The 15,294-nt window shown below is 33.6% G+C and overlaps 1 protein-coding gene across 1 annotated transcript; it reads left to right on the forward strand.

The window, feature by feature from the left end:
* The first annotated feature begins 12,109 nt into the window (after window positions 1-12,109).
* LOC139855530 (adenylate kinase isoenzyme 6 homolog) lies at window positions 12,110-15,131 on the forward strand. The gene is made up of 3 exons (XM_071844765.1): window positions 12,110-12,329; window positions 14,315-14,460; window positions 14,685-15,131. Exons 1-3 carry the CDS (start codon window positions 12,144-12,146, stop codon window positions 14,869-14,871), a joined length of 519 nt encoding a protein of 172 aa, XP_071700866.1. The 5' UTR covers window positions 12,110-12,143; the 3' UTR covers window positions 14,872-15,131.
* The last annotated feature ends 163 nt before the right edge of the window (window positions 15,132-15,294 follow it).

Below are 15,294 nucleotides of genomic sequence, written 5' to 3' on the forward strand. Positions count from 1 at the left end.
TTTTACCGACGTTTCATAAAAGATTTTTCTAAAATTGCCACTCCTATGAATAAACTCCTAGAAAAGGATGCTCCATTCATCTTTTCAGATGAATGTATCAAATCTTTTAATATTCTTAAAGAGAAACTCACTAATGCGCCGATCATGATAACACCAAATTGGAATCTACCATTCGAACTTATGTGCGATGCAAGTGATTTTGCAATGGGAGCCGTTTTAGGACAAAGGATTGAAAAACGATTTCAACCTATATATTATGCTAGTAAGACGTTACAAGGAGCACAAACGAATTACACAACTACTGAAAAAGAACTCCTTGCTATTGTCTTTGCTTTTGACAAATTTCGTTCATATCTCGTTCTAGCAAAAACGGTGGTCTATACCGACCATTCTGCTCTTAGATACCTATTTTTGAAACAAGATGCTAAACCATGATTAATCCGTTGGATCTTACTCTTACAAGAGTTTGATATTGAAATTAGAGATAAAAAAGGAGCAGAAAATCTCGCCGCTGATCATCTTTCTCGTCTTGAAAATCCCGAATTAGAAGTTCTAAATGAATCGGCCATACAAGACAACTTTCCTGATGAATATCTATTGAAGATAGATTATAGTGAAATACCATGGTTTGCAGACTATGCAAACTACTTAGTATGTGGATTCCTTGAAAAAGGATTATCATACCAAAAACGAAAGAAATTCTTTAGTGATATAAAACACTATTTCTGGGAAGATCCACATCTGTTTAAAAGTTGTCCAGATTGAATAATACGCCGATGTGTATTCGGAGATGAAGCTAGTAAAATTTTAAACCATTGTCACACAGGACCAACAGGAGGGCATTATGGGCCTCAACTAACAGCAAGAAAAGTTTACGATGCTGGATTCTATTGGCCTACAATTTACAAAGACGCACACCTTCTTTGCAAATCCTGTGATGCTTGTCAAAGGGCCGGAAAAATAAGTCAACGTGATGAAATGCCACAAAATGTCATTCAAGTATGTGAAGTATTTGACATTTGGGGTATTGACTTTATGGGTCCATTTCCAAAATCTCATAATAATCTCTACATTCTCGTAGCCATTGATTATGTATCTAAATGGGCGGAAGCACAAGCACTCCCAACTAACGATGCACGAGTTGTAGTCAACTTTTTAAAACGTCTTTTTGCAAGGTTTGGAACACCGAAAGCTTTAATAAGTGATCGGGGAACTCATTTCTGTAATAATCAACTTAAGAAAGTTCTTAAAAGATATGGAGTAACTCATAAAATCTCCACTGCATATCATCCACAAACAAGTGGACAAGTTGAAAATACCAACCGAGCTTTAAAATGTATTCTAGAAAAAACCATAGGATCAAATCCGAAGGAATGGTCCATTAAGTTGGAAGATGCACTCTGGGCTTTTAGAACAGCCTACAAAACTCCAATTGGAACCACACATTTTAAACTCGTTTACGGAAAAGCATGTCATCTTCCAGTAGAAATTGAACACAAAGCATTTTGGGCTTTGAAGACATGTAATCTTGATTTACATGAAGCTGGACGTCTACGGTTAAGTCAAATAAATGAATTAGAAGAATTAAGACATGAAGCATACGAAAATTCGTTAATCTATAAGGAAAGAACGAAGAAATGACATGATAAAAGAATCAGAAATTCAAAAGAATTCAAAGAAGGAGACAGAGTTCTTCTTTTCAATTCACGATTCAAGCTATTTCCTGAAAAATTAAAATCAAGATGGTCTGGACCATTCATATTCAAAAGAGTTTTCCCATACGGAACAGTAGAATTAATAAATTCAAATGGGATTGAATTTAAAGTTAATGGTCACAGAGTTAAACATTACATACATGGTCCGATGGAAGTTGACAATGAAGTTAATCATAATTTCACCACCCAAGAAAACCTTCAAAATGAAAACATAAATATGTTACCAACAACATATGAAAAATTAAAATTGGAATATAGGAAGGAGTCAAATTTGAGTGATGAAGAAGAATTCTTATACAAACCTCCCATTCCAAGAAACGAAGAAAAATGTGAACAAGAAGTTCAAATAGAAGTGAAAGAACCAAGAAAAGAACACTCAAAAAAGGTTTACAAACCAACTCGACTTACTAAAGCAGGAGACCCGGGTGAATTTATCATTTCTTGCTTGCTTAATGATGGTGCTGTATATAATGGACTCGCAGATTTAGGAGCAAGTGCAAATATTATGCATCTTTCCTCATACAAAAGATTAGGCATGGGTAAATTAAAACCAACCAAAATAGGTGTTCAATCATTTGACCAAACCATTAAACACCCGGTTGGAATAGCAAATAATTTACTTGTTAACGTGGGAAGTTTGACCTTTGTTGCAAACTTCATAGTGATTAATATGGAGGAAAACCTTGATATTCCTCTAATTCTAGGTCGCCCATTTTTAGCAACCACCGAGGCATTCATTGATGTAAGAGAAGATAGAATGACACTTAGGGATGGTGATACATCGATCACCTTTGTGAACCGAAAGTTTAGATCTCCACCAACCAAAACTGTTAGACCAATAAAAACGCATAAGTGTGGGGAAGATGAAAAAACACTTAATAATGATCCAATCACAAAGAATACCGTTGATGATACGAAATTAGATGAACCCATTTTTAACAGTTCAACGAAGAAACTTTATAAACGGATTCACGATGCTAAGATTAAGGGAAACTTTAAGTTATGTAACCGATTAGTATCCAATTTATCGCCAAAAGAAAAGGCGATGTTAGTTGAATTTGTGAAAGTTACGGAGGAAATCAACAAATGGATTGAAGTAAAAGTCAAAGATATACAAGTTGTTGATGATTCAATTGAAAATAATGTTAATCACAATTTCAACTAAGTGTAGGGAGGTTTATGTATTTCTGTTAGAGTTAGATTTTCTGTTTTCGTGTAGTTCTCGAAAATGGAACCCGAATGGTCTTTCCCTAGCAGACCCTAAAGAACTAGTCTTCTCCCCCCATTCTGAATTTTTATTTTTTTTTTAGGTTTTACGAAATGAAGACTTCATGTGAATTAAACCATGGTCTAATGTTACACGCTTTGATTACTAAACGTAATAATGACACACTTCCGAGTGAAATAGTATCATTAATCAGAGGTAAATTGGACGGAGTAAGAAAAGAATCCAGATGCGAAGATAATAAGTTACAATTTGGTAAAGGAAAATCAAAATCCGCAGCAAAAAGAAGAGCACGACACCTTGAAAAATGTCACAAATGCGGAAAATGGTCACACGAAGGTAAATGTTCAAATAATCAAACCTATTCAAATACCGAATTTGTTAGTTTATGCAGAGATGGACCGTTCATATGTTTAGAAGAAAAAACATTAAATGCTCGAGGTTACGCCTATGTAGCCATGGAAAATCAATTAGTCCGACTATCTTATGAATGGGCTAGAGCATATCACCAAGAAATCTATTTCACAGGTAAGTCTGTACAGTTTTTTTTTATTTTTATTTTTATTTTTAACCTTTTGATAATAAACGCTAATTTGTTCGCTATAAAGTATTAAATTGGTATTCGATAAAATTAGGTCTTGCGACCGAAATTGTTAATATCATACAAAAATTTATTACATCACTGCGAAATTTAACGTTTATTCTTAAGGTATAAATATCTTTAATCAATCAACTCAAAATATTTCAAAAATTCGTCATGAGTTAAATTAGGTCATGGAACCGAAATTACTTTACCGAAAAGAGGGGCGCATATTTTTGATAATATTTGATTGATTAAAGTGGGATAAAAGCCAAAAAGATTTTTAATTTTATTTTTACCATGTTTTTAAAATTAATATATATTTAAAATTGTAAATATTTGAAAAAATTAATATTTTTAATATAAGTTTGTATGTATAAAAACAAAATTTAATTTAAGTTTGGTGTAAATTTTTAATATTAATTTTGAATTTTATGCATTTTAAATTTAAGTTTGGTGTGAATTTATAATATGAATTTTTAATTAAGTTTGGTGTGAATTTTTAATTTTATGCATTTTTTAATTTAAGTTTGGTGTGCTTATAAAAACAAAAATTTACTTTATTTCGCTAAATTAAAAATATGATTTTTAAAATTCGTCGTGAGTTGAAGACTAGGTCGTTGAACCGAAATTGCTTTACCCAAAGGAGGGACGAGAACTTTTATTATCATTATTTTTAATCTTATTGAATTAAAGTATGCCAAAAACATAAAAAAACCCAAAAATCTTTGCTTTTAAAAACCGCGCTTTAAATAGACAAATTTTAAAATTTTGTCGAGGGACGGACTAGGACATCGATCCGAAACGACCTCATCCTAAATAACAAGGGAAACGAAATTTTAAAATTAATTACTTAATTGTTTTATAAGTTAAAGATTATTATTAAAAAAAAAGGGGGCCACGACTCGCGGAGTTTGAAAGAGAAAAACACCGCAAGTCACGGAGCTTGTAAAATACAGAAAAAATATAAACAGCCGAACAGATCAGTTTGTGCACAACCAACACCAAAAAACTGCGAAATAAACCAAAAAAACCACTCTCAAATTCGTATTTTTTCACCATTTTTCATCAAATCTTTCACAAAATCATGTTGTGAAGGATGCTATCAAGGAATTACTCAAGAAAAACGGTAAATTTCTACACCAAAACACCCTTTAAATCCGAAAATTTAGTGTTCTTGAGCAATTTTATACCCAATTCGATTTTGATGCTTTTTAGTGTAATTATGCTTAAATTGCTTATGTATTATGCTTGTATAACTTAGATTGATGCTATTTAACATGATTAGAAGCCTTAAACTTCAAATTTTGAGTAATCTAGGGTTTGTGTTCTTGAGCAAATTTGGGGCTTTTTGATATAAACAGGTTATGGCCGATTTTTGTCATGAATTATTGCTTAATTGAGTAGTGTAACATGTTTAGGTAGTTAAATGATCCAAACATTGATCCTAAACATGATTTTTAGAGATTAAAGTGGACTTTTTAGGCAAAAATTCATGAACTTGATTTATTTGATATATTTGCCAATTGAGACTTGTTTAATTATTAGTAATGACTATTTTGACATGTTATTTGAGTTAAATGCTTATGAGCTTTGTATACATTTTCATATGTGCTTATTTGGAAAAGTGTAGAATTGTGAAAAATTGTGAAAATGTGTATAAGTTTAATTTTGATTTAACATGTTATTGTGATTGTTTTAAGTTGTTATTTTGCTGACACTAATGCATATTTGGATGCACAAAAATTGTGTTTGATGTGTTTTGCAGACTGAAAGGGGTGAATCTTCATCCTAAGCTCGCAATGCTCCTCCTGAGAATGCGGAACAACAGGATGTTGATAACCATTACAAACAAGATATACCTTATCCAGTTATGACATTTTCAGATATGCACGTGGAAAATTTGCACCCGAACTTGAGATTAGACAGACGTTGAATAGATTATCTAAAATACCAAAGGGGCTTGCATACTCTTCATTCTAAAGTTGTTGAAGTACCTAGGGTAATAGAATCGGGACAATTAGAAGCTGTAGAATTGGCCGAGCCAATTAGAGAATTACTTACACAGAGGTATGGTAATTCTACTTTTAACGATTGGGTACGATTATTCAACATGCGTAGACCTGTATATAAAGTATGGTGTGAAGAATTATTATGTAGTATAGAAATAAATGATCGGGTAGCTAGTTTAACCGATCGATCTTTTATTAGATTTTTGTTAGGAGGTTCGATGCGCCATATGTCTCTACTAGACATGGCTCAGGCCTTACGTATATATATGCCTGAGGAGCTAGCATCTGCCGATTGTCGAGGGTTGATATTAAATGGTAGGAGGATAGACGAAAGTTTTGATACGCATGGTGTATGGAGTCAAATGACTAGCCATCACCGATTTAAAGGGGGAAATTACTCTTATTTGGATATAGATAGAGCTGAATTAAGAGTAATTCACAGGTTTTTAGCCAATTCGATTACACAACGAGGTAAGAATAAGGAAAAGGTAAATGAACAGGATTTGTTTTACCACATGTGTATTCGAGACCCACAAAGCGCTGTAAGTATACCTTATTGTGTGGGTTATTATTTATCAGCTATGGTTAGGGGGATGAGACCGCACAGTATAATAGGAGGTGGTATATTTATTACATTAATTGCTGAGTATCTCAATGTGGATATAAGTCGGGGGGGATTATTAATCAAAGAACCAGAACCCCACGATACAATTGGTTTAAATGTATATCATGGTGCTAAGGTTTTGAAGAGGCGAAATAACGCCGCAGTACGATATAATGGTAGACATCCACAGGTTGAGAGAAATCAACAGCAAGGTAATGTGGGAGGGGGAAATGAAATGACAGAAATGCAAAGGTTTATAGCTTCACAAGAGTATGAAAATGCTAGACATCCAGCATTTGAAGATTGGCAAGTTCATCAAAACCAAATCATAGCTCATTGCCAACATGTAGGTAGAAACTATATTCCTACTCCAACGCCCATATTTCCTCCCTGGTCTATAGAGATGCAACCACCGTATCCTACTTATAACCCAGCTGAAGCATTTTATAACACATATGGTTATGCATGGAACCCCTACTGGTATCAGTAACAACCCTAGTTTATTTAGTTTTATTTATTTTATTTTTGTAATGTTACTACATTTAACACTTATGTTGATATTGTAATAGTTTTTATAATTTTCTAACTTTTATTTTTAGATTTTAATAATTTTTGAATGTGGGGTAATATACCAAACTTCAAAAATATGTATATATGTTTGCAGTTTATCTTATGTACACAACAGGGTAAAACAACGCATTTTCAAAGACTGGCATTAAGTTCAGCAAAAACAACTAATTTTTACGACAAGATGCAAAATATATGTGAAATAACGACAAGACTGAATGAGCAAATGATGTGCACCATTTATCATTCAACACAAATAATAATATGTTTGGAAACTTTGGTAAAATTTAATCATTTTTCTACGCTAATCACCCTCAATAATTTAAATTATTACTGATTTCTTGCAAATGAGGGCATTGCAAGATCTTAAGTGTGGGAAGGGGTTAAATTCTTTCGGATTTTAAAATTTTTACTTTATACACTTGGTTACCATTAAAAATACTAGTAAAGCAGTAGTTGTATTAGAATCTACTGCTCTCTGATAACAAAGAACAGCCCTAGTCTTATATACTGACTACCCAATTCTAGTAAAAAATTTTCAAAATTTTCAATTAAATGAACTCAAAATCATGTTTATACATATTTATGAACAATAAAACTAGGTGTTAACACCGAAATTATTGTTACCTCGAAAAGGACATAAATTGAGAAACAAACCAAAATGTTAGAATTCATTTAAGAATGGAATAGATGAGAACAAAAAGGCAAATAAAAGAAAATAAAAGCCAAGTGTGAGAAAATTTACCAAGTTATTTTAAACATATGTCACATATTTCTGTAACAAATAATTAAAGATACTTTTGCTTTGGACTAAACTAAACAGTTTTACCCGATTTACTGTAAGAAAGATGGATCTACACGATGAATCAATTCCATCATTAAAAGGAAGTAAAGTCTTCCGAAAAAGAAACGCGCTTCTTGATTTAGGTCATGAAGTTGTCGTCCAGACCAGCTGTAGGTTGACGAAAAATCTAGAAAAGTCATCTCTAAAATCAGCAGGAAATCCACGGACCTCAGCATCAAACAGGGTCGCCAAGTGGTCAGACTTATCCTAACCATGAGAGGATCTATCTTGTAAAATGGGGAGGACGCCGTGCAAATTAACTGGATAAGACTAATGAATCAGATCCCCAGAAAGGATAATCTCCTTAAAGATCAAAAATCAGCTTTTAAGACTGATATTACTCAATCCTTGAGATTGACCTTAAAGATTGAGAATTCAAACTCATGGAATTCAATGATATCTAAGCTCGAGCTTGAACGAGAAAATATTTTGATCAAAATTACAAACCGATTTGTTTTCTAAAAACCCATTTTCAATGCGTTCATTACCATTGAACGTAAAATCCTAGGAATTCACCTGGAATTCATTAGGTCATCTGAACCAAATCGGGTGTCAACCGTAAGAACGGTGGTTGCATAGTATGGTTAAAGACAGGACCTTGTGTCAGACCAAAAAATTGTAAGGGTGAGCTTTACTATTGCTCCTACCAAGGATAGTAATTGCGTCCGACACGTTATAGACCATAATTAAAAGAATGTCAGGGGACATTGCCTTAACAGTTGCTTGTTCAACGCTTTCCTTTACAACCGGACGGTAGTTTACTTAAAGGTAATATACGGAACAAGTATACTGGACGTGTTGCTTTCCCAATACAAGGTTAGCAAGTGGGTGACACAAAACCACAAGTTTTGAGCTAAAGTTTTCAAATCTGAAACCCACCAAACCCACAAAAATATTTTGCAAACACCGGTGAAGGGTTATTCCGGAAAACTTATCTAGGGTAAAAGCTAGATTTAATTTTCAAAAAGATCAAACGTTTTCATAAAGATCCAATTTCCTTAATGGATCTAAATTTTATAGTCATGTGGGACTGTAAGCCACATCGTTACTACCATTGTTTATACCGCCGTAAAGAATTCACTGATGTACAAAGTGTGAAGAATAAATAAGTGATTCTAGTATTTCAAGACTATATTGCTTGAGGACAAGCAACGCTCAAGTGTGGGAATATTTGATAATGCTAAAAACGAACATATATTTCATAGCATTATTCCTCAAGAAAGACAAGCTTTTAGTTGCAGTTGTTCTATTTACAAGTGATTTTCGTTTAAATAATAAAAGGTGAAGACAAAAGACAGATTCGACGAATTGAAGACGCAAACGACCAAAAAGCTCAAAAGTACAAAATACAATCAAAGAGGTTCCAATTATTGATAAGAAACGTCTCGAAATTACAAGAGTACAAGATTCAAAACGCAAAGTACAAGATATTAAATTGTACGGAAGGACGTTCGAAAATCCGAAACCGGGACCAGAGTCAACTCTCAACGCTCGACGCAACGGACTAAAAATTACAAGTCAACTATGCACATAAATATAATATAATATTTAAATAATTCTTATAATTATTTATATATTATATAATATATTATAAACCGTCGGCAAGCTAGGAGCCAAGGCTGTGTGAGCTGGAAATACGAACTCCGCGAGTTGCGAAGTTTGTAGTGAAAAAATTACGCGAGTCGCGGAGCTTCCCTGGACTAAAATCCCTATAAAAGCAAACGCATTTTGATCATTTTAACATCATCTTTTTCTTCTTCTTACTTATACGTAAGATATATATATATATATATATATATATATATATATATATATATATATATATTTTATATTTTAATTTTAATTTTAAATCTTAATAATAAGGGTATGTTAGCGAATATTGTAAGGGTGTAAGTCGAAATTCTGTCCGTGTAACGCTACGCTATTTTTAATCATTGTAAGTTATGTTTATATTATTTTCATTAATGTCTCGTAGCTAGGTTATTATTATGCTTATTTAATACCGAAGTAATTATGATGTTGGGCTAAAAATATTAAAATTGGGTAATTGGACTTTGTACCATAATTGGGGTTTGGATAAAAGAACGACACTTGTAGAAATTAGACTATGGGCTATTAATGGATTTTATATTAACTAAACAATACCTTGTTAATTTAATATACAAACTTATAATTTGACGTATTTATATTTAACCACATACGCTTGACTGGGTACGGTGGGCGGGATATCTATAAATACCAATAATTATTCATTTTACCTGACACGGAACTGGATTAATAGTTAATAGACTTGTTGAAACAGGGGTGAATTACATTCAAGGGTAATTGGTTTAATTGTTAACAAAGTAGTAAAACCTTGGTTTACACGCAGTCGATAACCTGGTGTATTCATTAAACAAAGTATTAAAACCTTGTTACAATTCGAATCCCCAATTAGTTAGAATATTTGACTTCGGGAATAAGAATAATTTGACGAAGGCTTTCGCTCTTTATATTTATGACTGATGGACTATTATGGACAAATCCGTATGGACATATTAAATAATCCAGGACAAAGAACAATTAACCCATGGGCATAAAACTAAAATCAACACGTCAAACATCATGATTACGGAAGTTTAAATAGGCATAATTCTTTTATTTCATATTTAATTTCCTTTAGTTTATATTTAATTGCACTTCTAATTATCGCACTTTTATTTATTGTTATTAATTGCACTTTTAATTATCGTACTTTTTAATTATCGCAATTTTATTTTATCTCACTTTTATTTATTGCAATTTCATTATCGTTATTTACTTTACGCTTTAAATTACGTCTTTTATTTATTTAATATTTTACATTAGGTTTTAATCGCGACTAAAGTTTTAAAATCGACAAACCGGTCATTAAACGGTAAAACCCCCCTTTATAATAATAATATTACTTATATATATATTTGTATTTTTATAAAATAAAACTAATATAGTGTTAAGCTTTGTCTAAAAGATTCCCTGTGGAACGAACCGGACTTACTAAAAACTACACTACTGTACGATTAGGTACACTGCCTATAAGTGTTGCAGCAAGGTTTAAGTATATCCATTCTATAAATAAATAAATATCTTGTGTAAAATTGTATCGTATTTAATAGTATTTTCTTGTAAAATTTAATAGTATTTTATACCCCTTAGCGAAAACATCATTGTGTATTCTAACTTTTTTGCTTCTAGTCATAGAATCGGATGGCGCCATATGATAGTACGTATTTTCTCCACTAGAGAGTAGGTATATACATACTAGTGCAAAGTAGAATGAACTATTTGAGGAGTAGTTTGCCGATTGACGTTTACCCTCGGGACGAATCCCTGCAGACGCGGATCATGGTCTAAAACCATGGCGTGGCTTAAGTCAATCTTAAAATAGGGCTTACATATGTTCTGCCTGTATACTTGGTGCTGGGCGGATGAAGTCATACCCTGGAGCTGGGCGGATGAAGTCATGCCTTGGAGCTGGGCGGATGATGTCATGCCTTGGAGCTGGGAGGATGAAGTCGTGCCTTAGAGTTGGGCGGATGAAGTCATGCCTTGGAGCTGGGAGGAAAATGTCATGCCCTGGAGCTGGGCGGATGATGTCATGCCCTGGAGCTGGGAGGAAGATGTCATGCCTTGGAGCTGGGAGGAAGAAGTCATGCCTTGGAGCTGGGCGGATGACAGATGAAGTCTAGAGAGAGAAAGCGTGTATGAGAGAGAAAGTCTAAAGAAAGAGTAGTATGCTGCCCAGAAATTGGGACCCGAAGTCATGGAGAGTGGAGAGTGGAGAGTGGAGAGTGGAAAGTGGAGAGTGGAGAGTGGAGAGTGGAGAGTGGAGAGTGGAGAGTGGAGAGTGGAGGGAAAGTGTGTGAGAGAGAAAGTGAAATGGCTGCTCCTCCTTTCTTGTATCAAATGAGGTGGGGAACTCTTCTATTTATAGGCAAAGTTTGGGCTAGTGAGAAGCTTCTTGGGCTTAATTAATGGGAAAGCCCAATAACTTGCATGTCTTCACTAATTTGGGCATAACTTTCTCATACGAACTCCGATTAAGGTGATTCAAAAGCCAAAACGTCTGTAACTCTCTTTCATTTTATGCGTGTAGACCATAAGGTACACCATTACAAATCATGGTGGATAAAAGGTCACGATGAGTAGTTTTGTCGTAGTATTCGTGTGCTATTGGTTTGATTTCTCAAACGAAAAAAAAAACTATGTGCTTATATTGAATAATAAGAGCAATACTAGTTGTGATGTGGTCCAGCGGTTGGTCCTGCCTCCTTTAGGGGCGGTCAGAAGTTCGACCCCCGTTGGTTACATATTAAAAACATAATTTTATCTATACAAAAAAAAAGTTTATACAATACACTTGTGTATCTAAAATTTTTAATTAATGAAGCTACACTTTTGAAGTAATACATTTTGTACAAGGAAAATCTGTAAATTAGCACATACATACAAGATAAAGTTCGAGGACTAATTTGAACCTTAGCCAAAAATTAAAGGGTATTAGTGAAAAGTCATTACAAACTAAACACAAAGTAGCAATTCACAAGAAAAACACCAAGAGTGAAAAGTGGCGGCGATATGACGAGGAGTAAGCCGAATATATTAATAACCGGGACACCGGGAACTGGTAAAACGACGACGTCTGCGGCGTTGGCGGAAGCAGCAAATCTTCGACATATAAACATCGGAGAACTTGTTAAGGATAAAAAGTTACACGATGGTTGGGATGACCAACTTGAATGCTATGTCATCAATGAAGATCTTGTAAGTCCCAATTTAGATTTTTTCTTGAATTTTTGTATCATGTGTTTGTTATTATGGATATAAATAGATATATGGTGTAATACAATATTTTAAGACCTTGATTGTATTATGATTGATGTACTAAAAGTGTTAAAGATACTCTCCCTTTCAGCTTCAGGTAACCATAAAAAGGAAAACTTTATCCGCTGACCATTTACCTGCCGTTAAAGATGAGCAATAAGCACTTAAAATAAGCAAAATCTCAAATGCCCTCTTAAAGTGCTTATCTGTTTAAGATAGTAAGCAGATAAGCAGTGGCGAATCTAGGATCATAACTCAATGGGGTCCTAAATATTTTTTCCCAATAACTTACTCAAACGAAAAATTGAATGTGTCGGTTCGGGTAGGGTCGGGTCATTAAAAACATCATTAAACAAAAGCATATCATTAATATAAAAATATCGTATATTCAATCTACTAAATACTAAATGCAACTTTTACATTTAAAGTTTAATAGTGTGGTTTCATACGATAAAATTCAACAATTGCATCATTGCTAATAGAATCTAACAATTGCATCATTGCTAATACAATCTAATACGGAGTAGTAGAATAAATTGTACTACCATATATATGAATATATATGAATGGCGGATTAAAATTGTAGTTCCAATTTTGCCAAAAATTGAAGAACAAAATCATAATTAGGTCTTGTCGTCTTGAACAAAAGCGTAAAAGGTGTGTTTGTGTTACCGTGTATGAAGAAACAAAAACAAAAAGAGTTCATTTTTCTTTATATATTTGTATACTCCGAATTTATTAGTTGCTTATATTATAAAATCATAAGTGTGAGTTTTTTTAAGTATCTTTTAGTGGCTCATACGATAGAATTTTAAACTTAAAAATATATGGGGTCCTACCATTATATTTAGTGGTGTCCTGTAAAATTTTTATTGATCGTTTGTAAAAAAATTTCCGTAACTAGCGGGGTCACGGGACCCCACTCGGGTATATGTACACTCGCCCCTGCAGATAAGTGATTCTGAAACCAGTATCTAAATTGCTTAAGCAATTGTTTATGTGAGTTCAGTTTGAAACTAGCTTGGATAGAATTATTCTGCGAGCATTGATTATTACTCATTAAAATGCATGGGTTCAACCAATCTTAGTAAGACAAATTACATCATGCCATCCAGTGGCGGAACTAGGATTATTTTCATCGGGGGCAAAAAAAAAAATTTAAAACCGTAAAAAAAATTTGGACAAAATATCGGGGTTTTGGCGCAAAAAATTGAGGTTTTTGGGCAAATTATGGAGGGTTTTGGGCAAAATTTGAAGGTTTTTGGGCAAAATTTGAAGGTTTTGGGGCAAAAGTTGGAGAATTTTGGGCAAAATTTGAATGTTTTGGGGCAAAATATGTAGGTTTTGGGGCAAAAAAAAAAAAAATCCACTAGGGGCAAAGTTGAAAAACCCCAAATTTTTACACTGAAAATTGCAAATCCACTGGGGCGGGCGCCCCCCTCTGCCCCCAAATAGTTTCGCCCATGATGCCATCACTATCTTTGTTGATGATGCACATCTATCCTGCAAATACCTTAGAAGTCAAGTTATCCTTATATTAAAGGCTTATAGTGCAAAACTATTTATTAAGGATATTGGAATCTCAGCTTCTTTTTACGGGTTTTTTTTTTATGAAAAAAAAACTCTAATCTTGAAAGGTGGTTTTCAAGTTTCTCTTGCAAAGTTTGTTACTTTAATCTCAGCAAGTGTAACCTAACATAATTAACAGCACTAACCGGTTAAATTTGGAATACTTTGGTTTTATAGAAAAGTTGAGTTACGTTGCTTGATGAAACGGATAAACATGTTTGTACTTGTTAATTAATAATTAATAGTTTTGTACTTTTGATGCTGAACTCCCACACTTTCATATCAACTCTTGAAGGGTCAGTTTCGTAATTAAGCTAAACTAACATTCTCCTTTTGATAATTATCACTTTTTGAAGGTTTGTGACGAACTTGAGGACAAAATGGAAGAGGGAGGGAATATTGTGGATCATCATGGATGCGATTTTTTTCCAGAACGCTGGTTTGACCATGTGGTGGTCCTTCGAACCGAAAACTCCGTTCTTTATGATCGTTTGACCAAACGGTACGTTTGTTCATGTGTTTTGACTCTTGGTTCTGTCTTCATATCTTTTCGAAATTCAAAATTTTAATTAAAAGTAACGTATGCGAAATGCTGAAGAAATGTTGAAGAAATGCCATGGAAAGTGCAATTTTGAACATTATTTAGTAGTTGTTGATTATCGATTATCATTATAGTTATACACTGCAATAAGTTTTGACAGTTTAAATCTTAAAACTGTTGTGTAGGGGTTATTCAGGTGCAAAACTTACCAACAATATTGAATGTGAAATATTTCAAGTTTTGCTTGAGGAGGCGAAAGATAATTATGAAGAGAAGATTGTGGTGGAAATGAAAAGTGACTCTGTTGAGGACATGAACCGAAACATAGCTGGATTAACCGAGTGGGTCAGAAGTTGGAGCCCCACCACCTGATCCAAATGTCGGTAGAGAATTATTTGTCGCAAACTGGCTTACATGACTCAATTGTGTATTTTTGACATATTATTAAGGTTGAGACTTGAGAGGTTTTCTGTTTAAATATGGATTGAAACTATAGACCCATAGAAAGGTATTAATACAGACTTTTTTCGAAAGGCTAAATCAAATATTATGCTCAATGATGGTTGTAAGTCAATGTTGATTATTTCATGGTATGAAAAATATTATGAGTGACATTTTGTTGATAAATCTCAACTGCTGAGAAAAATATTATGAGCTGCTTGGGACTTTGGCAGCTACAGAAGCATGGAACTTGCTTATATTTATGTAAATAAAAAACTTGAGCAAAAGCTAATATTAAAATCAACCGAACTTGAAGTTAGAATAAAGTCTAACCATGTGACAGTGCTATTACCC

The sequence above is a fragment of the Rutidosis leptorrhynchoides genome, chromosome 6, assembly GCF_046630445.1.
Source record: "Rutidosis leptorrhynchoides isolate AG116_Rl617_1_P2 chromosome 6, CSIRO_AGI_Rlap_v1, whole genome shotgun sequence".
Lineage (NCBI taxonomy): Eukaryota > Viridiplantae > Streptophyta > Magnoliopsida > Asterales > Asteraceae > Rutidosis > Rutidosis leptorrhynchoides.

Bases quoted from the DNA above. Each gene is read 5' to 3' on its own strand.
- LOC139855530 (XM_071844765.1), top strand. From the start codon at position 12,144: ATGACGAGGAGTAAGCCGAATATATTAATAACCGGGACACCGGGAACT. The intron at 12,330-14,314 runs GTAAGTCCCAAT...CACTTTTTGAAG, and splicing joins ATGTCATCAATGAAGATCTT to GTTTGTGACGAACTTGAGGA. The intron at 14,461-14,684 runs GTACGTTTGTTC...ACTGTTGTGTAG, and splicing joins TATGATCGTTTGACCAAACG to GGGTTATTCAGGTGCAAAAC.